Genomic DNA, 24,837 nt, shown 5'->3' with positions numbered 1-24,837 from the left:
CATCCACTATAAAATTTTTGTCATTTTTATTGTTTTTATAAAATTTTTTTAACTCGTCTTCTTGGGCATTATAGGAGCAGAATGATGGTCTGGCTACTGTGTCGTTTTTTTTCTAATTAAAATCAAGAAAAATGACGAGCAAATAAAACGTTTTATACTTTTTTTTTTTTGTTTTTTTATCAACAAAAATCAGCAATATCAAATAATTGTGAGAATCACAATTTAAATTGAACTGGCACCCAAAAAATTGGAATCAAATTGAATCAGGACAAAAGCGTATCGTCACAGCCCTACTGATTTCACTCCTGAACTTCTTGTCTCATTGGACCCTATATAAAAGAATTGAAACGAAGGAATTAATAAATAAGCGGCTAGATGGACGGATAGATAGATAGATAGATAGATAGATAGATAGATAGATAGATAGATAGATAGATAGATAGATATGTACTATGCCTCTCTACTGTGGAGATGTGATACTCCTGCAGATCTGTGGAATGTGTCAGGATGGAGAGATGTGTGTGTGTGTGTGTGTGTGTGTGTGTGTGTGTGTGTGTGTGTGAGATTGTCCATCTCCTCTACAAGGCCGACAGTTCCTGTGTGGGGGATTTACTGTGGAATCTGGTTACCAAGAGAGTGTGTGTGCGTGTTCATCATCACTTCATTCAGTTCGTCCTCTGAGCACGTCCCCATTGGCTGTTTTCTGACCAATGCCATGGCAACAGGAAGTACAAGCCCCCAACAGCTGGTCCACTGAGAAAAAACAAGGACAATTCAAAGACTGTTGCATTCAGAGAGCTCTTCATAAAGCATGTGGAAGACGGTTTGTCCTGATGGGACCAATCTTAATTGTGTGTCTGTATTATTAAAAGAAACAGCGGTTTTATTATCAGGTCAAACCTTCAGACAATCAATGCTGAAATGAACAAATAACTGCTGCTTCCACTCATCCTGCACATCTTTGTGTGTGGTGAGATGTTTCACTCACAGCTGCTCTCCAGGTCTGAACACACACACACACACATGCACGAATCCAGCTGCTCTCCTCCCTCTCAAGAGACCCTCCGTCGTCATTTAGTCTCATCTACCGGCCGCACAGATCGACGCTTTATTTTATTTTTACTATCGATCACAATCGGGCTCAAAACGCCTGACTCATTTATACCGGCAGTGTGTTGAAACATCAGCTGTGACAGTTTGTCATCCATTATATGAAGAGTGTGATTGTCATGACCGCCCAGCGTCAGGGTGACGTGACGCAGCTGCAGGTCTCCTTTTAGTTCAACTCGGAGAGGAATAGAGCGTCTGTCTCCATGTGGATGTAGCCTGGACCAAAGTCTTAGACTAATGTTTAAAGCCTCAACATTATGGTTTAAGCTTTTATATGTGTTCCCTTAAGCTTTTCTTTTTGATATTAATATGATGTGCAACCATAGATCATCACACTGCATGAGGAGCAGTCATGTTTAAATCAGAAGTTTTGGTCCTGAGTTGATGGATTAGCTCCTCTGGTGTGATGTGAACCAGCATTTTTATGCACAGGGCAACTTTTCAGCTATAAGATCGAAACAGTTGACTTTATTAAACTGGTGTAGTGTCGACATTATTCACCGCAAATAACTGAATCTCTGCAACGCTGACCCTTTGGTTTCAGCTTAAAAGCTTAATTTTTGTTCTTTTCAGTCAGTTTATTTCACTACCTTTAAAATAAACATGGAGCTCAATTCTGTGTGCTCAGTTGCTTAACCTTCGCTCAGTATTATATGTGTTATTTCACAGCAAAAAAGTGGATTTATTTCTCTTTATTTCAATCATTCATTCATTATCCCAACCACTTGGTCCGATGAAGGGTTGTGGGGAAGCCGGAGCGTATCCCAGCAGTCTTTGGGCAAAAGGCGGGGTACACCCTGGACAGCTCGCCAGTCCATCGCTGGACCACATAGAGAAAAACAACCTCTTCATTTAAAAGAATAAAATTGTTATTATTAAAACCTAATAAAAAAAAATAAATCAGGTTTAACGTCCACAATATATGTGCTGGGATGAAACTCCAGCCCAGTTAAACTCCTACCAATAATGTAACAACTTTTAAAAACTAATCATACCCAATTTTTGATAAACAAACAGCACAAAAACAGACTGAAAAAGTCTTATATTTCTGAATAATAGTCATATTAATGTATTATTTAATTAAATATTTGTTTTTACTGTCTAATAACCAGCCAGTAGCCTGTAAACATCCTTTTCCATCCATTTTCTGCTGTTTTTTCTGGAGTCGGGTCACCATGGCAGCAGCCTAGGCAAGGGAAGCCCAGACTTCCCTCTTCCCAGCCACATTCACCAGCTTGACTGGGGGATCCCAGGTGTTCCCAGGCCAGCTAAGAGATGCAATCCCTTTAGGGTCTTTCTCAGGTCTCCTCCCAGAGAGATGTACCTGGAACACTTCACCAGGGAGGCGTCCAGGAGGCATCCTAATCAGATGCCATAGCCACTTCACCTAGCTCCTCGTTACTCACAGATCAGGACCATGGGTGAGGGTAGGAATGTAAATTTATAGGTAACTTAGAACCCTTAACCTTTCAGCTCAACAACTTCTTCACCACGACTGACCAGTACAGAGTCCACATCATTGACCACCTGTTGATCTCTCATTTGATTCTTCCATCACTTGTGAACAAGACCCCGAGATTCTTGAGCTCCTCCACTTGGGACAAGACTTCATTCCCAACCTGGAGAGGACACTTTTTCCGGCTGAGACTCATGGTCTCCATCCATTTGGAGGTGCTGATTCTCATCCCAATTGCTTTACGCTCAGCTGCACATCACTCCAGCTACAGCTTGGAGATCATGGCCTGATGAAGCCAACAGAACCACATCATCTGCAAAGAGACGAGACCCAAACCGGATCCACCCACATCTCGGCTGATCCTTCAAATTCTGTCCACCGAATCGGTTACAAAAGGCAACCTTCACGTAGTCCAACCCTCCCTGGAAACATTCCAGTGTTAGCAGTGTTAGACCAGATTCTGGCACCTTTTAGGGACCAGACAATAGCATCATACCATGTTGCGTAATTAGCACATATTACATCAACGTCCATTAATACTTTTTTGGTTGCTTCGGGAGTGTTTTAACGTTGTTCCACAGAAGCTCCCAGGTAATTTATTTATGAGGCTTTGTGCTTTTTTTTTTTATTTAACCAGAAATTATGACAATAATGTCAACATTTAGTAAACAAATAGATCAACAGTTTGTTTGCTAATGACATGGTTTCCACAAAGTCCAGTATGCAGACTTAAATCTTATTCTCCTGCTGCTACAGTACATGCTATAAAACAGTAAAGCCCTGAGAGGAGACCCAAGTGCTTGCTGGTGTCAATCCGTTTACTTAGATGTCGAAAAGGTCAAATAATTTGATTTATTCCCGCAGTAGGCAACGCTGTTTATTTAACAAGTTTTTGTCAGGCATCATGAAGGCAGCACAGGGAGCTACTCTCTCTGTCTGGCAGTGATGTTAACCCTCTCCCCTCTCTGATGTGTCTAACATCAAACACTGTGCTGTCACACACTCTCACACACACTGAAATTGCCAGTGAGCTCTAACAGCTGGTAACAGACACAGAACAGAACTGAGCTGTCAAGTCTACACTGCAGAGCTGACACACACAGACACACACGTTAAGTTAAACCAGGCGCTCGCTGACACACATACACCAACAAGATGCACTAATTCACGCACACATTTAAGCAATCCAGTCTTGATCTGCGAGATGTGGAAAAGCCAGCTGATATTTTTCATGTGTTGCCTTCATCAGAGCTCAGTTCTGCAGGACTTCCTGTGGATTCTTATCTGTGACAGATGAAGCAACAACTTCCTGAATCCCACAAGCCTTCATCTTCTTTTCAATGTGAAAGAAATGCAACCCAGGCCTTGGGCTTTTCAAACACATTTATGTTTGGCTTTAGGAGTAAAAAGGGTCCCTTTTTGCATTAAAGCTCAGCAACAAAATCTCAGCGGATGTCTTGCTCAGGTTGATGCAGATGCAACTAAGTTATGAACGCTTTGACTTTAAACTGGTTCAAATGAGCTGAAACCAGTTGTGGATTTTATCAGATTTAGCTACTTAATAGAATAAATTCCAAAGGTTTGCATTCTGTAGTTATATTCCAAACAATTCCCCAAACTTTGCTGAACTTCTTTACTTTCCCAGCACTGTGCAAGGCCACTTTTAGCTTTGGTTACACGCAGCGTTATTTTAACAAGCTTATGGTAAGTCAAAGGTCACTCCCTTTTTGGCAACATCTTTATTGAGACATTTGAAACATGAACTTTGATCTAACTGAGGTCATAATGCCGTCTCCATCATGCTTGTGCATTATGTGCTACTCATGACTTTGGTTGTTGTATTTAATCCACTGATTTTCTTGCATGTGTTTAATCTTTATGGTTCCTTGCAAACTTCACAGTCCTAATGATGCATTGTGTCAGGGTTTTTGGTGGAGGCGTCGACCCAAATGCAGGATGGGAGGCAGGAATGCAGATTAAAGATGGTTTTTAATTTTAAAAAAAAAAAGAAAAAAGAAAAAACAGGGAAAGTATTGTTTACAAGACAACTAAGAAAACACGTGAAACTAACATACAATGAACCAGTAACTGATAACATAAACCAAGTGGTATAAATACATGGAGAGAGTAACTCAGAACAGGTGAAATGAATCTGAAAATCAAACTTGGTGAGCTAATGAACAGGAAACTAGAGATGAGCGAACCAAACAAGGGAAAAAAATAAAACAGGAAACCGGAACTAAGAAAGACACAAGAAATCCAAACACATTGTGTAACTAAATCAAAAGTTAATGACATTAAAATCTTCCTTTCTATTGATCTATGTAATCACTTTACTAAATAATTTATGTTTTTATTCTTTTAAAATAAACCATATTTATTTCATATCTATTTGATGTGGGTCCACGCACATGTCAGCTGCCATATTTGTGTCACCATTACTACGGTGTCTCTGAATGGACAAACAACTCAGTGGTTTAAAATTGCAGTACAGGATTTGTATTATAGGTGCCAGAGCACATTTCGGGATCAGTTACACCTTAAAAGGACTGTATATCAAATATGATATGTTTGGCTTTATAGGTTTAAGACCAAGTAATGTAAGTAATGTATTCAAATCAAATATCAACCAGTTTTGTTTAAGTTCGGTTCCTTCATTAGCATTGCCAGCATAAAGTACAATACAACAGTACACTGACAAACAGATGACATAGCTGGCATGGAGAGTATCATGAGAATATAAAATTTTGATCCAAGTGAGTATATTCTGATCAGGCTTTTAATCTGAATACTTGGCTAAACCTGGTGGTTTTCATCAGATTACACAGCAATAGCTGTGTTAGCATGTAGCATTTTGATCTGACTAAACGTCCAGTCAGAATTAACATCCATAGTATAAACACATCACCTGCAGGTGGACACCTGCAGTGAGGGATGCCATCAAGCTGAAGAAAGAGTCCTATTGGGGCTTTTTGGCCTGTGGGACTCTGGAGCCAGCTGAAAGGTATCGACAGGCTAAGCAAGATGCAGCTTCGGCTGTCGCCAAGGCAGAAACTTGGGGATGGGAGGAGTGTGGCGAGGCCATGGAGAACAACTTCCGGACAGCTTTGGGGCGATTCTGGTCCACCATCCCCAGGCTCAGGAGGGGGAAGCAGTGCTCTGTCAATACTGTGTACAGTGGAGATGGGAAGTTGCTGACCTCAACTTGGGATGTTGTGGGTCGATGAAGGGAATACTTTGAAGACCTCCTCAATCCTACCAACACGTCTTCCAGTGAGGAAGCAGAGATGGAGGACTCGAGGGTGGACTCTCCTATCTCTGGGGCTGAAGTCACTGAGGTGGTCAACAAGCTCCTTGGCAACAAGGCCCCGGGGGTGGATGAGATCCACCCGGAGTTCCTTAAGGCTCTGGATGCTGTGGGGCTGTTCCGGCTGACATGCCTCTGCAGCATCCCGTGGACATCAGGGACAGTGCCTCTGGACTGGTAGACTGGGGTGGTGGTCCCCCTTTTCCATAAGGGGGACCAGAGGGTGTGCTCCAACTATAGGGGATCACACTCTTCAGCCATCCTGAAAAGGTCTATTCAGGGGTTCTGGAGAGGAGGGTCCATCAGGTAGTTGAATCTCGGATTGAGGAGGAGCAGTGTGGTTTTTGTCCTGGTCACGGAACAGTGGACCAGCTCTATACCCTCTGGGGTCCTGAAGGGGGTATGGGAGTTTGCCCAACCAGTCTACATGTGCTTTGTGGACTTGGAGAAAGTCTTTGACTGTGTCCCCCTGGGGCTCCTGTGGTGGGTACTCCGGTAGTTTGAGGTACCGGACCCCCTTGTAGGAGATGTCCAGTCCCTGTACGACAGGTGTCAGAGCTTTGTCCGCATTGCCGGTAGTAAGTCGGATTTGAGGGTTGGACTCCGCCAAGGCTGCCCTTTATCACCGATTCTGTTCATAACTTATATGGACAGAATTTCTAGGTGCAGCCGAGGTGTTGAGGAGATCTGGTTTAGTGGCTTCAGGATTGGGTCTCTGTTGGCTTCATCTGGACGTGATTTCCAGCTCTCGTTTGACAGATTCGCGGCCGAGTGTGAATCAGCACCTCCAAATCTGAGGCCATGGTCCTCTGCCGAAATAGGGTGGATTGCCCTCTCCGGGTCGGGAGTCAGGTCCTGCCTCAAGTGGAGGAGTTAAATGTGAGGGAAGGATTGAGCGTGAGATCGACAGGCGGATTGGTGCGGCGTCTGCAGTAATGCGGACTCTGCGCCAGTCTGTCATGGAGAAGGAAGAAGGAGCTGATTCAGAAGGCAAAGCTCTCAATTTACCAGTCAATCAATGTTCCTACCCTCACCTATGGTCATGAGCTGTGGGTCTTGACCAAAAGAACAAGATCTCATATACAGGCGGTGAGGTGTTCCGGGCACATCCCTCCACGAAGAGACCCCGGGGAAGACCCAGGACACACTGGAGGGATTATATCTTTCGGCTGGCCTGGGCACACCTTGGGATCCCCCCGCAGAGTTAGCAGATGTGGCTGGGGAGAGGGAAGTCTGGGATTCCCTGTTTAGGCTGCTGCCCCCGCGACCCGACCCCAGATATGAGGAGAATGGATGGATGTGTTAGCATGGAGCATTTTGATCCGACTGAACGTCCAGTCAGAATTAAAATCCGTTATATAAATACATCAGCTTATCTAATCAGCCTTGATTGGAAAAAATGTTGATCTCATCGATAGATGTAGTTTTAACCTTTTCACTAACAGATCAGCAGGCAAAAGCATTCGGTTAGTTTCTGAGGTGGCTTTTGTTTCTACGATGTGGGGGTTATTTGAAAAATGGCGGCAGCAACGTTGGACTACAGGACTGATGGGACCACTACTATCTCTATAAACATGTCAGGTTGAACCTCTAATCAGATTTTTCTATTGAAAAGATTAAATTTGGCCAACACTGAGGTTATAGCTGAAGCGGTGTGACACCACCTGAGCCGCTAAGGCAGAAGACTAACTGCAGGACACACACTGAGGCTTGATCAACGCCTGCTTCAGCAGAGGGTGTATTGTGATGTATGGTTGAAAGCTACACAAATGACAATGCGTACCATCAGTGAAGGCTCATAGCAGCTATCAGGCAAGAATCCTGCAAACAGTAGGGATTGCAACATCCACTCCCATGTGAATGCAGCTATCATTGTCAGGTTTACTTTTGAATTCCTTTTATTTAATTTATTAAAAGGTTGAAGTTTTCTCTTTTTTTCCTTAAAGATGATGGTTTACCAACATCCTTTAAGGTTTTAGAAATGTACTGGACAGTTCTTGACCAAACATAAATTTTTACATGCATGTTTAAAGCATTCAGCGGTTCCCAATAAGTCCTTTCTAAGAAGTGTTAAAAACCCCTCTGGTTTCTTTTTGAAGGTGTATTTTTCTCATGTAACCTGTAGAGAAGGTGGCTAAGTAACAGGGTCTGTAAAGCTTCGAACGGAAAAAATATCATTCTTTTTAGTTTTCCATTAATTCAGTGTTCACAAGATATCTCACCAACTGATTAGGCTTTGGGCTAAAAATATCTTTATAAGGTTTAAACTCAGAAAATTTATTGTTTAGTTAGAAAAATACCATGGAAAGCACAAAGTAAACTGCTACAAATGAATGAAGCCTCATAAATTTTGATTGTAAGTAATGTTCAGGTCAGTACCCCATGTACTGTGGGGCTAAAGCTTTTCCATGCAGTGGTTCAAATCCCAGAAATGACAAGAATTTGGCCCAGAACAATGGAAAACCTGGATTATTTATTATGAGGGGATGATAACAAACAAAGAGCAGGTGTAGCAGCCAGTAAATGCAGACCAGATGAAAAGCAGAGACACTAAGTAAAACTAAACAGAGTAACCACGTGGCAAACTCAGCAAAAACAAAGAAACTAAGAAATCAAAAGACCAAATTCAACAGAAAGCCTGTAAACCATGACATCTGTGTTGTGTGTCTGAGCTGAAGCACTTAAACACGGTGCCCTGAGTTCAAACAGGCCAAGACTGAGTTTGTGTTGATGCTTGATATGTTTCTACGCTAGCAGTTAGCATGTAGCAGTTAGCATGCTATATGCTTTTATTCTGACTTTGATTGAAGTTTGAACAATGTCCTCTTACTCAGTAGTTCTAATTAGTTTAATAATAAGTCCTAAACTAAGACGAGGAGCATTGCTTCTCCTGTGTGTGTGTGTGTTCTCCTGCTTATTACAACTTAAACGTCGACAAAACTACAAAGTGAAGGCAGCTGGGACGGAGGCATCATGGGAGTGATCAGTTCAAGATGGCACTGCAGGGAAGCCTATTTTTCATTCTCCTTTCATCTCTCTTTTCATCTCTAAATATAAATCTGTCTCCCCATCTATCATTTATTCATTTTTGTCTCTCCTTTCTTCTTCCACCCTGTCTCCTACTCATTTTTTATTTTCCTCTCTCCTACTTCTGTGTTTCACTCTTTCCTTTGACTTCCTACCTCAGTTTGAACCGTTTTTTTCCCATATTTCTGCATCTCCTTTCACCTTTCTTTAACCCAATATTTCTTCCCTTCTTCCCTTTTTATCTGTCTCTACCTTACTTTTGTCCCTTCTTTTTCATCCATTACCATTTCCTCTCCCTGTTCTCTTACCGTTTTACTCTAACTACTATCTCTTCCCCTCATCTTGTCGCCCTCCCTCCATCTTTTACCCACCCGCCCCATCCTTTTAATTGCATTCAGGAAGCTGCCAGATATTGTGAGGTGTAATGTGCTGTCTGATTCCTCTCTAAGTGTTCTTAAATGATCGCTATTTATTTGTCAAGCCAAGCGTTGAACGCTAATTAAGGAGAAATGCTTTGAACTGCTTAGTGTGGTTTTGTGTGGTTAGTGTGTTTGACTGGAGTGTGTAATTTTTGGGGGTGTGTGTTAGTTGGAAGCTGGAGGAAGACGTCATTGGCAATCCCGTGCACATCCAGTCCTGCTGTGTTTGTATGTCTGAGTGTTGCTGTGATGCATCCCTGAGGTTTAACTAATATCACATTAAACACACACAAACTGACTTTAAAACATGTGATTGGCTGAAACTAAACCTGTCGTTTTAACCAGAGATGTGCAGGCCAAGCTTTTTCTTTTTGCCTGATTCCAGTCCAAATCACTTAAGATTTAGGGTTTATTCACATCAGAACAGTCGGCCCAACAACACTGCGTTCACACTGCACTTCTCAAACAAATTGGCTCTTTTAAAAAACGTGTTTCACTTTGAGGCAAGAAAACATTGATCTTCATCAGAACCTGGTGGTCTGGTTGATCAGATTTTTATCAGAACTTTGACCAAAGGCCACACAGTCGCTGATTCTCCGTTCATTCCCGATGGAAGTTGCGCAATATGATGAAAATTGCTTCTTTCCTCCAGCCAAGCGACAAGCAAAATTCGTGCATATGAAATTTCGCCTTCGTTCACGTAGACGTGCACACAGAGGCTCTACAACCAGTCAGCAATGGTTTCCAGTAAGGAATTGATAAACTGGATGGATTTTTCTGGATCGACTTCAAGACCTGACATGAAATGATGACGTTCACCAGGATGTTTCTTTTTTTTTTTTTAAATAATTTTTTTTATAAAAGTAGAATTAAGACGAAGATTTCTGTCAGCTCGAGAAAAATCTCCCGACTTGTCATCTTTGTGCTTCATCCGTCCCGTTCTGCAGTGAAACCACCAAAATTCCCTCCAATATCAGAACCAATCACATTTCTCAGAGACAAGCAACCCGAGACGTGATGTGTGACGCTGTCGCTTGGTGCTTGGCGCCATCGCTTGTTGCTTGTTGCCATCGCTTGTCACTTGGCGCCATCGCTTGTTGCTTGTCGCCGTCGCTTGTCGCCATCGCTTGTCGCTTGTCGCCATCGCTTGTCGCCGTCGCTTGTCGCCATCGCTTGTCGCCATCGCTTGTCACTTGGCGCCATCGCTTGTTGCTTGTCGCCGTCGCTTGTCGCCATCGCTTGTCGCTTGTCGCCGTCGCTTGTCGCCGTCGCTTGTCGCCATCGCTTGTCGCCATCGCTTGTCACTTGGCGCCATCGCTTGTTGCTTGTCGCCGTCGCTTGTCGCTTGTCGCCATCGCTTGTCGCCATCGCTTGTCGCCGTCGCTTGTCGCCGTCGCTTGTCGCCGTCGCTTGTCGCCGTCGCTTGTCGCCGTCGCTTGTCGCCATCGCTTGTCGCCATCGCTTGTCGCCATCGCTTGTTGCCATCGCTTGTCACTTGGCGCCATCGCTTGTTGCTTGTCGCCGTCGCTTGTTGCTTGTCGCCATCGCTTGTCGCCATCGCTTGTCGTTTGTCGCCATCGCTTGTCGCCATCGCTTGTCGCTTGTCGCCATCGCTTGTCGCCATCGCTTGTTGCTTGTCGCCATCGCTTGTCGCCATCGCTTGTCGTTTGTGGCCATCGCTTGTCGTTTGTCGCCATCGCTTGTCACCATCGCTTGTCACTTGGCGCCATCGCTTGTTGCTTGTCGCCGTCGCTTGTTGCTTGTCGCCATCGCTTGTCGCCATCGCTTGTCGTTTGTCGCCATCGCTTGTTGCTTGTCGCCATCGCTTGTTGCTTGTCGCCATCGCTTGTCGCCATCGCTTGTCACTTGGCGCCATCGCTTGTTGCTTGTCGCCGTCGCTTGTTGCTTGTCGCCATCGCTTGTCGCCATCGCTTGTCGTTTGTCGCCATCGCTTGTTGCTTGTCGCCATCGCTTGTTGCTTGTCGCTTGTCGCCATCGCTTGTCGCCATCGCTTGTCGCCGTCGCTTGTCGCCATCGCTTGGCGCCGTCGCTTGGCGCCGTCGCTTGTCGCCATCGCTTGTCGCCATCGCTTGTCACTTGGCGCCATCGCTTGTTGCTTGTCGCCGTCGCTTGTTGCTTGTCGCCATCGCTTGGCGCCGTCGCTTGTCGCCATCGCTTGTCGCCATCGCTTGTCACTTGGCGCCATCGCTTGTTGCGCCCCGTGTGTTGGGTTTCACCTGGATGAATTTTGCCCATCGCCATGAGTCGAGTCAAAACCACGCATGAAAGAATGAGGACAGCGTTTAAAAGGGGCGTCCCCAGAAAAAGGACTTACATGTTGTTCCACTCACAGCTGAGCAAACGCAAAAAAACCCAAAAAAAAATGTGGGAAATATTTGGTTGCTGTGGAAACAGACAGATGCTGAAAAGACCTTTGTGATGCCACCACCGGTGGCGGCCGTCACCCCGTCCTGTCAGACACGTCCCCGTCGCTCCATCTGTGTGTCCAGCGGTTTCCCAGCCCTCTCTGCTGGTTTTCGCTCTCCGCAGCCTCGGGGCCTGACTCCCTCAGGAGTGTGTGTCGGTGTGTGTATGCGCACGTGTGTGCGTGCGAGTCAGCTGGAGCGAAGCTGGCGTACAGGTGCGCCGCTGCCTCGCCAGCACTTCCTGGTAATTAATGACTTCTTCCTGCCTCCCTCTTTCTCCGTCTCTCACGGTTGCGATGGTGGAAATTGATGACATGTGAGCGTTTTTCAGTCGCATGAGGACGGAGGGTCGAGCGGGAGAGGAAGAGACGGAGGAAGAGGGAGGGAGATAGAATCACTTAGGAAATGTTGGTTTTGTTGAAGCAAGTCAACCATCCATCACAGGGGCGACTTTATTCTTTTCTAATCATGTCTTCCTCTGTTCTGCATCTCTCCACCTTCTTCTCCTCATCTGTTTCCATCTCTCTCTCTCTGAGTGTCTAACCTCAGATTTCTTTTTCCTCCTCTCTTTCTGTACGTGTCTCTGCATCTCTCCCTCCCTTTCCGCCTCTCTCTGGTAATCTATCTTAGTTAATATCGTCTCTGCGAGCAGCTGGGTACCGGAGCCCAGACACACTCTCACACAGAAACATAATGACACAGAGAAAATACAATAAGTAAAACAGAGGAAAGAGACCATTATTGCAGGACTGTATGGTTGGAATGATAATCCTCTCAGCACCGGGGATTGTGGGAAAAATGCAGGTTTGCAGATGAGGTTTGTGGAAATATCTCCACACCTGTTGGATAGGCTGCTTTTCTCTCAATGTTTACCTTTTTATTAAACTATTGATTGTTTTTCTTTTGTCCTTCCATCTGCAGAGTTTAGCAGTTTTAGCGTCTTTCCCCCGGCAGCTGATTTAATCCAGATTTCAGAAATATTTCGTATGATTTTAATACTTTAGGTGAGTTTGCATCGGATTATTTTTCTTATCCTTACAACCTACGTTTATCTGGTCACAGATAAAGGTTAGTTAATAACAGAGACTTTCTATTAATCTGTCTTTTTGTTTTATCGATGTTCATCTGTCAGATTTTAATTCTGTTGCTATTTTTACACAAAATTTATTTAAATTTAACTAAGAAAAATAAGAACAACAAATGTCAACTTGTTCTACAGCAAGTAAAAATAAATACTGATGTTATAATGTCATGTTTAGGGAAATGATCATTTATAAGAATTAAGTTATATATATAAAATATTAATTTATTAAAATGTTAAGTGATATCACATGATAAAATCAGTGTTAAAACAAAATACTATCTTAGTAATAAAATTTCAAAATGACTAAGTCTTTAGAACAGATAAATAAGTTGATTTAATAGTTAAATTGTTAAAATAATTAAAATTATTTGCATTTTCCAAAACATAAAAACAAAATTAAATTCGCAGTAAAAATACAAAAATATCACTTTATTATGATATATATTATTAAAATATACAATATAATAATATTAAATAATAAATGTTATATGTATTATAATATGTTTGATATAATTTACCTTTTGACATCTGTTGCTGCAAATTCTTCTTAATTTGTTTTTGTTTAACGACTTTATTTTATTTATCAATTTTTAATGTATTAAACTGATTTTCAGTCGTTATTTTTGTTATTTTCTTCCTGATTTAATCCCTGTATTTATGTTGTTTTTTTATCTGTACATACGTGCAGGTGTTACCAGGTGAATGTATCTGCGTTGTTCTGGGCAGTGCAGTGATGAATCGTAGTTTAATCTTAGTTTAATTCGACTCCCCAGAGGATAAACCCCGATGCTTTCTTCATTCTCAGGTTTATTTTTAATCCAGAATGAGTTGAAAGTTTGAATTCATCCTTTCAGACGTGTGTTTAGTTGCTGGAAATGCTTTCGGTGATGACCAGACATGCTTTTACGTCTCAGGCTGTCGTTGTGACGCGTTTGCTTCTGCATTTTAAAGCCAGCTCATCGTTTCCACGTGAGCTCCGGCCTCATCGACGTCGTTTCTGTCGTCGATTCTCTGCCAGACGGCTCGGTGGACGACCACGTGCAACCTGAATATCAGATGACGCTGGTTTAGTGTCCCGGCTGCGCGGCGGTGCGGCAGTTAGCATCATTGTCTGTGTTTTTAAAGTCTGCCTAGGAGTGATGGTGAGAGTTGCCGTGGCGATGGACCAGCGATAAGCTTCAGCCTCATTATGACCCTGCAAGCTGGTTTAGATGATGGCTGGATGTTTTAATCTGTTTGAGACCTTGACAACAGAAGACAAGAATCAGACGAATAAGGTGGAGCTTGCCGGGTTTTTAGCGCCGTTTCCTTCCTGAACGACGACTTTAGACTTCAGCCGCGCAGTTCGAAGTCGTTTCACCCCAAATGAACTGATAGGAAAGACTAAAACAAAGCTGAAGACAGTCTGGCGAAGAGACGGAGACAGCCAGACGGGGAGACATCTACTTCCCTTCTCCTGCAGCTTGTCTAGTTGCCGGGGCAACAGGCCGGGCCGGGTTGAAAAAAAAAAGAAAAAAAGGAAAAAAGAGCAGAAAAGAAACAAAAAGCCACAATCAATGAGACTCTTTTTTTGTTTTAGTGGGAACCTCCTGTTAGCCCGTGACGACACACACACACACACACACACACACACTGAAACCCGTCTAGATGGACCGGGATGACTGAAACCAGTGTGACTGTGTGGCTTTGTGTCTGACAGCCTCTCCCTCTCTGTGTGCGACTGACTTTATTTAAAACAAGGACTCTTTTGTTTTAAGCCGGAGAAAGGCTCCGAGGCCGAGGCTGGCCTTGTAATTGGCCTACTTAGGCCCTGTTTAGCATGAGAAAAGTCTCCTTGGTCCTTCAGTGCCAAGCTAACTTTTGTTTTCCAGTCATGAAGAAGACGGACTCGATGATCAGAATTCAGATTACGCCCAAAAAAAAACCATAAACCCCCCCACCTCCAAAACGTCTAAACACTCCTCCACCCTCTGCATGAAACACACCGCACGCTAATTACTTAACGAGGAGCTGGGAAAAAACCCACACTTTACCAGAGTGATGGAGGAGTCCATTTAAAGGAGGAGGATGATGATGGGGGGGGGGGGGGGGGGGGGGGGGGGGGCTGGTTCCTTTTCACCTCTTTCCTCCTCGCTAAACTTTTTGAGCCATTAAAAAGAAAGAAAGAAAAGTCCATCCTCCACGCTGCCGTCTGGCTCTCCGACTCAGCCCAGAAGCCACTTGTTGCTGCTGAAACCAGTCAAACCAGTGAACTTAATTAGCGGGACAATGTGTGAGCGCTTTGCTGAGTTCGAGCACTAAACACTCCCAGCTTCATGAGAGGAAGAACGGCAGCGCGGAGGGAAAGTTAGGCTGAGCTGCCGAAGGTGAACGTCTCCACGCCGGACACCATGAGGTCACCGTCGCCAAGGTAACAACCTGCTCGCTTTCAGGTGTTTGAGGTAGACTTTGCAGGTGGAAAAGACTCAGAATACATCAGTTTCTGATGTTTAAACCTTCTTAACAGATATAATGTAGAGATACATCGATCTATATGTGCTGGGGGATGTTTTAATAATCGTTTTTATTTAGCAAATGTGATGAAACTTTGTTTTTTTTGTAGAATAACCTTAAAAATAGACAATCTAACCGAGTTATATTTAGTCAAAAACTTGTCTGAGTTGTTTTAAGAGGCAGAATCTGTGAGATTATTTATCATACTTTGATGATATTCATGTATTTTATTCCATCCTCAGTTACTAAATCTTAAAATGGGTTATTTTACATCTAGTTTTAGATGATAATACATGTTTCACACACATTTTTGCCAGTGAAAGCTTCTTTTAACATGTCAGTGGACCAGTTCAGATTCCACTTCCGTTCAGTTACCAGTTCACTGCGAACAACAAAGCTTTAACTTGGAAAGTTTCAGACAATGATCGGGTGAAATAATCTGCCGTCGAATCAGAGCAGGAATTTGGCTTCAGAGAAAAATGTTGTGAAACTCTCCTCTTGTCCTTCATGAAGAGCCTGTTAACGCTTCTCTCCACGTTCAGCTGTCGCACCGCGGTGGCGCAAATTCCCTTCAAAGCTTCTCACTCCGAGGGTTTTTATCCACTGATTTCAGCCGTTTGCTCATTTGTCAGATGACTTCAGGCTCCTCTGTCCTTCCATTGTAACATATGAGTAGCCGTGTCAATGATAACTGTATATAAAAATAGTAAAATATCAGAAAAACAATACTGTAACTTGATCTCAGAGACATTATTGAAAATAATGGTGTTTTTTTTGTACAACTTTTAAGGTTATTTCTCACCAAAAAAGCCCCAAAAGGGACAAAAACTCAACCTTTCCTGCTGATAATGTTATAATATTGTTATTGATGAATAAAAGTAGGATTACCTTCCCAGTCCTACCTGGAATATGTAGAGTTTAGCAGCTTTTAGCCTGAACTGTGCTGGAAAACCGGATTAAAGGAATCTGATCATCCAGCAAAACTGGGGATGTCCGTATTGTTTTTATCCTAACTGGTCTGACTGGTTAGTTTTTACGTTACCATACGTACGTAACAGAAATGAACACGTATGCAGGTGATTTGTGTTTGTTTTGTTTTAATAAAGTCAACATTTGATTGATTTGATTGATTTTTTTGGTGAAAATGTCTAAAATCCTGAAGCTGAACTGGAAATATTGGGAACCATGTTTCAGCTGTGAATGCTATTTTTCTGCATTAGCCTTCGAAGATCCTCGACATTTTGGATTGCTGTCAACACTCGACATCCTGATCCTCTCAGACAAACTTATTTCTTATGTCTTTTATATTTTATACATATATATATTCTTTATTTTCTTAATCTATGTTGATATTCATTCATTCGTTCAGTATCCTAACCGGTTAGTCTAACGAAGGTTTGTGGGGAAGCTGGAGCCTATCCCAGCAGGCTTAGGGCGAAAGGCATGGTACACCCTGGACAGATCGCCAGTCCATCACAGGCTATATTTATATTTTCTCATATATTTAAGTTTAAACTGAGAGAAAATGTAATTTTTTTTTTAAATGACAATAAAAATGACAGAAATCTTGACATATATGATACATCGAGTATCACTTTATGGTAAAAACTCGAAAGCTGGTTGAAAAATCAATGAAAAGCAAGAACTTTGTTCTCGGTCTCGAGGCTGAAAGAACAAGAAAAATTTCTTTTTCGTCTGGTTCATTCGGACTCCAGGAGAAGCTTCGTATGCAACGGAGGGAGGGGGGCATCACTGTGGTGGTGTCTGCTGTTATGTCGTATTTAATGAGAAACTTCGTCCGCAGCATGGCGGGTCGTGCAGGCGGCTACGTTGCGTCCTTAAACGCCACGTGTCGTAATGATTTCTTACTTTCTCACCACCTCAATCTGCTGTTTTATCAAAACAATCTGTTTCATCTGCATCAGCAAAAACGCCGAAGCGGCAACAAACGTGCTTTTCGGTGTTAGCCACGCCCACCTGAAATGTCCGACCAATCGCATTTTTACTTCTCAGATTAGCGAGAAGAAAACAACGTCATTTTCTTCTGACGGCCCCCAAAACGGGGGCTTCCCGTGGAATACGTAGCAGACTTACATCCTGTTGAACTGATTCTTGTTTTCTGTCCTTATCGGACACCAGAAAGCAGAAGGTTTCGCGTTAATAACTCTGTAATGTCACACAGTAATAAATGGTGAATATCTTTTTTAAAGATTGTACATTATTAAAGCTTTCTTAAAGTTTAAGAAAAGTTTACTTTTCTGGACTTTTCTTAATTTTTTTGTGGCTCGGGTCTGAAAGGGTTAAATTTTTATATTGTGTCCAACTTGCCTTTTCTCCTATTAGTTACCGTCACTCCGTTTATTAGCATATTTACAACATTTTTCACAGATTCTTCCCATTTATTACATTTTTAAACTTCCAGCGGAGATGACTGGATTATCACCCAGTTTGTAAAACTGTATTATTTAATTTCTTTTGAACATTTTAAAAAAGTTTTATGCATTTACCCGTGTAGATTATTGTAATTATCTGCAAATAATCCCTCAAAAAGATCATTTTGTTGACTTGAAACCTGTGTGAACCTTCGAAGCAAACAAGCTATTCAGGCTTTTTAGGGAAATTAAAAGAAATTTCTGATGTTTTGTGGGTTTTTTAAGCCTTTTTTTTTTTTGTTTGTCTTTTAGATGTGTTTTTGTTAAAACTCCTGAAGACGACGGCCTGATTGTCAGCTGTAGTAACCCTCCTCTGTTTCTGTCTCCATCAGTCGATACTGGGCGGTGAGTTGGGTCTGGGGAGCCCCGGCGCGTCGTCGCCCACCAAGCCGGCTGGGCAGTACTACCAACACTACAGCTCCAACCCACGGAGGAGAGCGCTGCCTCTGGACACCATGGGTACGAAGCTGCCAGCACACACACTGCAGACATCCGCGTGGATCCGTCACAGAATCTGTTTAAACACGACGAACCTTCAGTCCATCGGGGAGAAAACAAGCTGAACTTCACGTCCAGCTTATTTACGTTGTTTCTGCAACATTCAGCTTCAGAATCGCCACGATGGATAGATTACTGTAAACGTGAGCTTGTCAATGAGCACATGGCAAACACACACACACACACACACACACGCACAGGATCATCATGTTTCTGTTTCACTACAAAGATTCACACCTGATTTTATGCAAAAAGAAAAAGGAAAAACCAACGTTGCTGCTGATTTTTGAAGTTTCTTTACCTGAAGGCAGCAGGATTTGACCAGAAACGGGTAAAACATCAGGTTAATGTCACGTTGTGTGTGTGTGAGTCACACTGATGTATCATCTCCCTGGAAGACAGAAAACCTTTACTGGTTTTATTACCAACAGGTGCTTAAAAACCAGTTAGAAAACTAAAACCAGTTAGTTTTTTTATGAGCTTTCAATTCAACTCTTAAGCTAAATTAATTAGAATTGGCTGATTTTTTTCTATTTAGTGATTTTTTTTTTTAACACTAATTAAAACTTTTCTTTAAAAAAAGGCAAATCTTTTATAAAACTGAGGAACATTTTATTTGCGTAACATGACCTGATGAAATAATCTAGATATCAAAATTGTCTTCTGTTGTGTTTTAAATACTTTTTATTTTCATCCAAAATCCTGAAGGAGTTTAAAATATTTTAGGATTTATTATCATTTTTATTTTTATGGTTTTGTCTGTCGAATGTGGAGAAAGTAGAAATCATCATGACAAAAACGCTTCAACCTCCTACGACCAAACAAAGTGGGTTTTCTGCATTTTGCAAACTGGAACTTCTTCACAAACGTGGAGACTGGCGCTGCCATCGTTGGTCCCACAAGAACAAAATGAGATTTATCATTTTATACACAAATACCATTAACAGCATGCAGTGCTGCAGGATATTTACTGGTATGTCATCACAGTTTAAAATCAATTTACTGCTCCAACTTTTGACATTTCATTGTCATCACAAGTATTTGTTTAAAAAAAAAGAAAAAAAAACATGTTAATATATTGTTTTTGACAGAAGAAAAATAAAAAAAATTGTTTTTTTTTAATGCAAACTTTAAAGGGTTAAAATAAAATATCCGACAAAAAGTCTTTTTATTTCCCTCTGAAGGATCAATGACGTGTATCGACAGTAAAGAGAAGCATGTGTGTGTGTGTGTGTGTGTGTGCTTGCAGAAGGACGTACAGGGCGGTCTCTGTTTAAGACCAGGACAAAGGTGTCCGCAGCGTAGCCTTGGTAGCGTCAGCCTTGAGAAGACACACTTATACGGCAACTGCAGGCCAATTTCCAAAAGAAACACACTTTCATTTTTCCATCAAAGTCTCACCTTCCGAGTTAATAGAGCGCCGCCTCGCTCCCGTTGAGAAGAAACCCTGAAAAAATACTACAAACATGTCAGAGCTGCCCTCCATCAGCACCGTCCGCTTCTTGTTCTGGTTTTTCCTGCCGTGTCTTTTAGCTTTCTGCATCTGAGTGTGTGTCTCTTGTTTGCAGTGAAAGCTCTTTGTAAATATATTGATGGTGGGGGGGGAAGTGGCCTCGCTCCTTCCTCCTCCTCCTCCTCCTCTTCCCCCAGCTCGATTAAATTCAAACAAATCCAGCGAGAACCTTCCTTTCCGAGGAAAAAAAAGCTTCTTGGCCTGTAAACCCCGATGCATTGATTCATTCTGTTCCTCTTTCTTTTGTCTTTCAGAAATTCACACAAAAAAAGTGCGGAAGGTCCCTCCCGGCTTGCCGTCCTCAGTAAGTGATAACATGAATTTTTAGCATTATTATTTGCAGGTTATTATTGTTGATGTGTGTGTGTGTGTGTGTGTGTGTGTGTGTGTGTGTGTGTGTGTGTGTGTGTGTGTGTGAGCGTCGAGGAAAAGGTGCTGGTATTTCTGCACATTTCAGACTTGGTAAACACGGTGACAAAAGCATGTTTTATGATGAGCTGAACACAAACAGCGTTCAGCTGAGATTCGTGCCATAAAAATAACTCCAGATAAAAATAAAAAAAAAAACATGCAAGAATATCTAAATATACTGAAACTAGAAGTGGATATTTGTAGGAAGTGATTTTTTTTTTTTAAGGGAAAACAACAGAAAATTAGGTGTTTTAAGACACTTATTGGTGAGAAAATAATCACTTTAAAAGCATTTATTAGCAGAATTTGGTTGCTTTGTTTCCCTTTTATTGATGAATTAAGCAGCGATTTGTTGGGATCTGTTGGTGCTGACGCTCGGACGCTTGGTGCTTTTTCTGCTGATGTGAAGGCGGAAGTCCTGGAAGCCGGATGAGGTTTCTGTTGAAGGATTGCAGGTGATGAAGACGACGATGCTGCCGCTCTCTCTGGCAGGAACGATGTTACAGGCAGTAAGAAAGAGGAAATTATTTCATAAAGATGTGGAAAAACAAAGGCCTGTTTCTGAAGTTGACGCCATGTAAGAGCGTTAAACGTGCCGACTTCGGGCTGACTCGGCGTGTGATCAGAGAATTTCCCGCCCGGCCGCGACCGTGTTTTCTGTGCGACCGAGCGGACCCCAGCTGCTGCTCTCAGGCCTGAAGCTTGGCCGCCGTTTGAATCAGAGGGAGACGCAGCAGATGTTTTACTGGATCTGTGTGTTTTTTCAGTTGAGCCGTGTTTTTAGCGTAGCATTTTTAGCCTCAGGTTGCTAATGGGCAAAATAGTTTCCTCCATATTCCAAACCTGTTTGAAATAGAAAAATTATTCATGCATATGGAAGATGGCTCCTTCTCTTCTTCTTTTCTTTCTTTGGATTTGTTGCAGCTGTGGCGCCCATTAGATTTATTTCCGATTTTGTTGTACAGGAGGGGAGCTTTCCTCCGATGCTGACCTCATTAATGGCCAGTTAGAGGCGGCTGAATGTACGGCGTGTCAGCCGCCTCTTTGGCTCGGCAGGAGTCCGCCTTTCTGTGGCCTTGGCCCGCTTTGTCCCCGCTTCCTGCCCTCTTTCCTCCTCCTCCTCCTCTATGTCTGCAGCAAGAGGAGGGAGGAAGAGGGGGGAGAGAGGAAGGAGAAAGAATGGGAACCAGGAGAGGAGAGGAAGGGCGAAAACAAAAAAAAGGAAAGCAGAGAGGAAGATGCATGCAGCTTTGACAGGCTTCTGTTGCCGTCCAAGTCTGACACGTTACTGTATTTGGACATGAATTTAACAATCAAAAGCATAAAAAGTTGGAATATTCTGGAGCTTCTACTCAAAATCAACACATTGATACAAGAAATCATTCCTTCTTGATCCTGAGCTGGAAATCCTGTTGGTAGAAAAACCTGCAAATCGTCCGACACTAAGAAAATCTGGTGACTCGAGCTCGTCTGCTTATGTTTAGCAGGATTCGCCCGACTCAGGAGGAGTTCCCGAGTTCCTGGATGGATCCTCACAGAAGTTTTTAAAATGATGTTTAATGACGTTAAATTAAGTTAAAATGACGTTTCGTAACATCACCCAATAGATGTGGACAGAAATATAGAAATCATCATTCATTCAACAATAACCGGCTTTATCTGCGGAAGCAACCAGATCTGAGTCGCTGCAGATTTCCCAGAACAACGTATGTTTGAATCCGATCTTTTCCAAATGAGCCACTTCTCATCATAGCTGCGTCCGGCGGAGAAAATGGATTTATCAGAACGTTGCTGTCATAACGCGATGCAGTCACGTTTCACGTTTTCTACAATAAACAGTTAGAACGTAATGCGATACTTTTGACGTTATATAATAAAACTTTAACGATACAATTTAACATTTTCATATTTGTGTAAAACATGATAATTTTACTGTAAAATTGTGAAAAGGATCACAGTAAACTGTTATTACATTTTTTACAATCAAACTAAATGTTGACATTATACGTATATATTATATGACACGTTTTATCGATTTTCTTTTACAAACTATTGCAGTATATGATACTTTTTGTAATAAATTTATTGCATTATAAGCTCACTTTAACAATAAGTATTGCATTATTATGTGATTCTTTTTTTACGTTTAAGTTAAAATGTCCTCTGTTTAACAATCTTACATTGTCACGTTTTGCATCGTAACATCACAGCTTTATTGTAAAAATCTAAAACAAATCACGTTATAATATTGATTTCATGTTTTAACAACTAAAAAATGATTTTACACTGAAAGTGTCACATTTCAACATTACAAAGTTCCTCAACTGCAAGCAATTTGTTTCCATAAATACCTTGTGGTTTGTCTCAGAAATCCAGTCTTTTATTGCTAAACATTTATTTTTAACTAACCTGTAAAAAAATTATGAAACTGCTGCGTAGTTTTTATTGACGCTTCAGGAAATACACAACTACCTGTTTTGGCACTCCACTGCCACAAGGGGGCAGTGCTGGAAATATGGGAAAGCTTGTACGGTTGCTGCTGCTTGCTTTTGTTTTTCCTGTTTTTTGGGAAGAGGGAATGTTCATTAGCGTTTGCGACGTTTTGTCCTGTCTGACATAAACCCAGTTTTTGTTGGTTAGAGTCGGGTCTTCTTAGCTGATGATAACTTTCAGCCAATCTGCATTTGATCAAGACTGTTCGCTTGTCAGAAAACTGCACTGCCTGTCAGAAAACTGCACTGCCTGTCAGTTTGTGTAGGTACCATCGACTGGATATGAAAAGATGGGTGGCGCCTCCGTGAGGTGACCGTAGGTTTCTGAAGAGCTGAATTGAAGCTCGGTGGTCGATTCCTACCATCGCCATCTTGGCAGGGTCAACCGTGTCACTCCCAAAAAGGACAAATATGGGCTGAGAGGAGCGCTGTGGGTGTCATGGTGGATGATTGACATTTAGTGATCCATCCTGTAGCTAAAAGCTAACCGAGCTAACCAGTGCTAATGGGAGCTAACCAGCTAACGTAGGTAAGCAGGCTAAAGCTAAGCTAACCAGCAAAAAAAACATGGTTGTTCTACATGACCTATTAACCATAAAATGGATTTTTGAACCAGGCTGTAAACATGTTTATTTCTGCTGTAAACATGTTTATTTCTGCTGTGAAGTTGGTCTTTTTAACATGTGAGTCTATGGGGATTTGCTCTGTTTTGGAGCCCCTAGTGGATGAAGGAGGAACTGCAGTCTTTGGCACTTCCACGTAGGCTTCACTTCTACCATCGGAGGATGCTGCTTGGTTCGTAGCTGTAGCTATGTAGTCAAATACCTATGTAAGAATAAATAATAGCTGTAACCCTTTATTAAAACCCTTCAGAATGGACCTCTTTATTCCACGATATTTATTCTGCAGTATTTTACGTCCACTTTGTCCATGTGACTAAATTGTCAATTCAACCAAAGAGAGGACTCTTCAACCTTATGGTTTCTGGAGCTTTGCCATATTTTTTATGGTTTTTATATGAATGCAGTTATTATAGATTACACTATAATGTGGATTCAATTTTTTTTGTTTGTTTATTTGGATTACAGAAAAGTGAATTATAGTTAATTAAAATTGAAGTTTGAATCTTTAAAAGTATCTCAGATAACTTTGTCGGGAATTTGCGCTATATGAATCAAGGTCATTTGATTTAAAACAGTTTTCATTGGTTTAAATTTAATGATATGAACCATTGCGTAAATGTCTTGTTGCTGGATGACTCCAGACTCCAAACAAAACATTTGTTTTGTTTTCAACCAAAACCAGCGAGTGTTCTGGTTTTCAGTTTGTTTTTGCTTTGCTTTTTAAGCCTTGGTCCTCTGTGCTACAACCTGCATGCTGCTCAGTCTTGCAGAACCAACTAGTACAGTTGTAAAGGGCTTTTACTGGCCGTCTTGTGATCCAGCTTTTTGGATCTGGTTGCTGTGGCTTTGCTTTCATGTGTGAGACACTACGAGCCGCCTCCTCTCTCTGCTCTAACCCTCTCTTGTTTCCACCTCTGTGATGTGAGTAATCAGGCCTTTTCCTCCACTCCACATGAAGCGAGAGCTAACAAGACCGACTGAAATGCAGTCGTGGATCCAGTGCGGGAAAATGCATTAAAAGTCTTGTTCTGCCAGCTTGTTGGCACGAGCTGCACTGGGAAGCAGAAACTGAACCGAGAGCTTTGTAGGGTTTAACTTTGTTCCATGTTTGTTGTCGATATTTAAATTCTTCTGCAGTACAAGTGAGCTCAGCACGACTTTGTTCTGAGCCTTGTTATTTCTTTCTGAAAATGTTTGCGATTGCTGACAGGTGTGTATTTTCATAATCACTTATTTGTGGCGCTTCAGTTGTCTTTATATGGAACGACAAAGAAACAGTGAAACACACACTTAATAAAGCTAAATTAGCTTCCCCTCATGTTTGACTTTCTGCCTGTACATCCACGGTTACAGAACATGACAGAAAATATCAAAGAGCTGGTTGGCGTTTTGTTGTGGGAATTGTTAAAATCTTGATTGAAGGCAATAACAGAGTAGCTGTACTGCATGTAATAGTATACCTTTTGTTCATATGACTTACATGTTGTGTTAAACATGTATGTGGTGGTTATAGAAGTTCTGTTTGAACATTTAAACATGTTCTCGG

General features: G+C 42.1%; 1 protein-coding gene across 3 annotated transcripts in view; it reads left to right on the top strand.

The window, feature by feature from the left end:
• Positions 1 to 24,837, top strand: part of tcf4 (transcription factor 4) — a 283,617-nt gene that overhangs the window by 144,292 nt on the left and 114,488 nt on the right. For all 3 annotated transcript variants that reach the window (XM_079256445.1, XM_079256444.1, XM_079256446.1), the window contains 2 exons: positions 18,087 to 18,213; positions 20,020 to 20,069. In XM_079256445.1, coding sequence (XP_079112571.1) covers positions 18,087 to 18,213; positions 20,020 to 20,069 — 177 coding nt within the window. The remainder of the gene's footprint in view (positions 1 to 18,086; positions 18,214 to 20,019; positions 20,070 to 24,837) is intronic.

The sequence above is a fragment of the Telmatherina bonti genome (assembly GCF_933228915.1).
Source record: "Telmatherina bonti genome assembly, chromosome: 17".
NCBI lineage: Eukaryota > Metazoa > Chordata > Actinopteri > Atheriniformes > Telmatherinidae > Telmatherina > Telmatherina bonti.
Note: the sequence above shows the minus strand (reverse complement) of the source record. Positions and strands in the feature narration are given on the sequence as shown.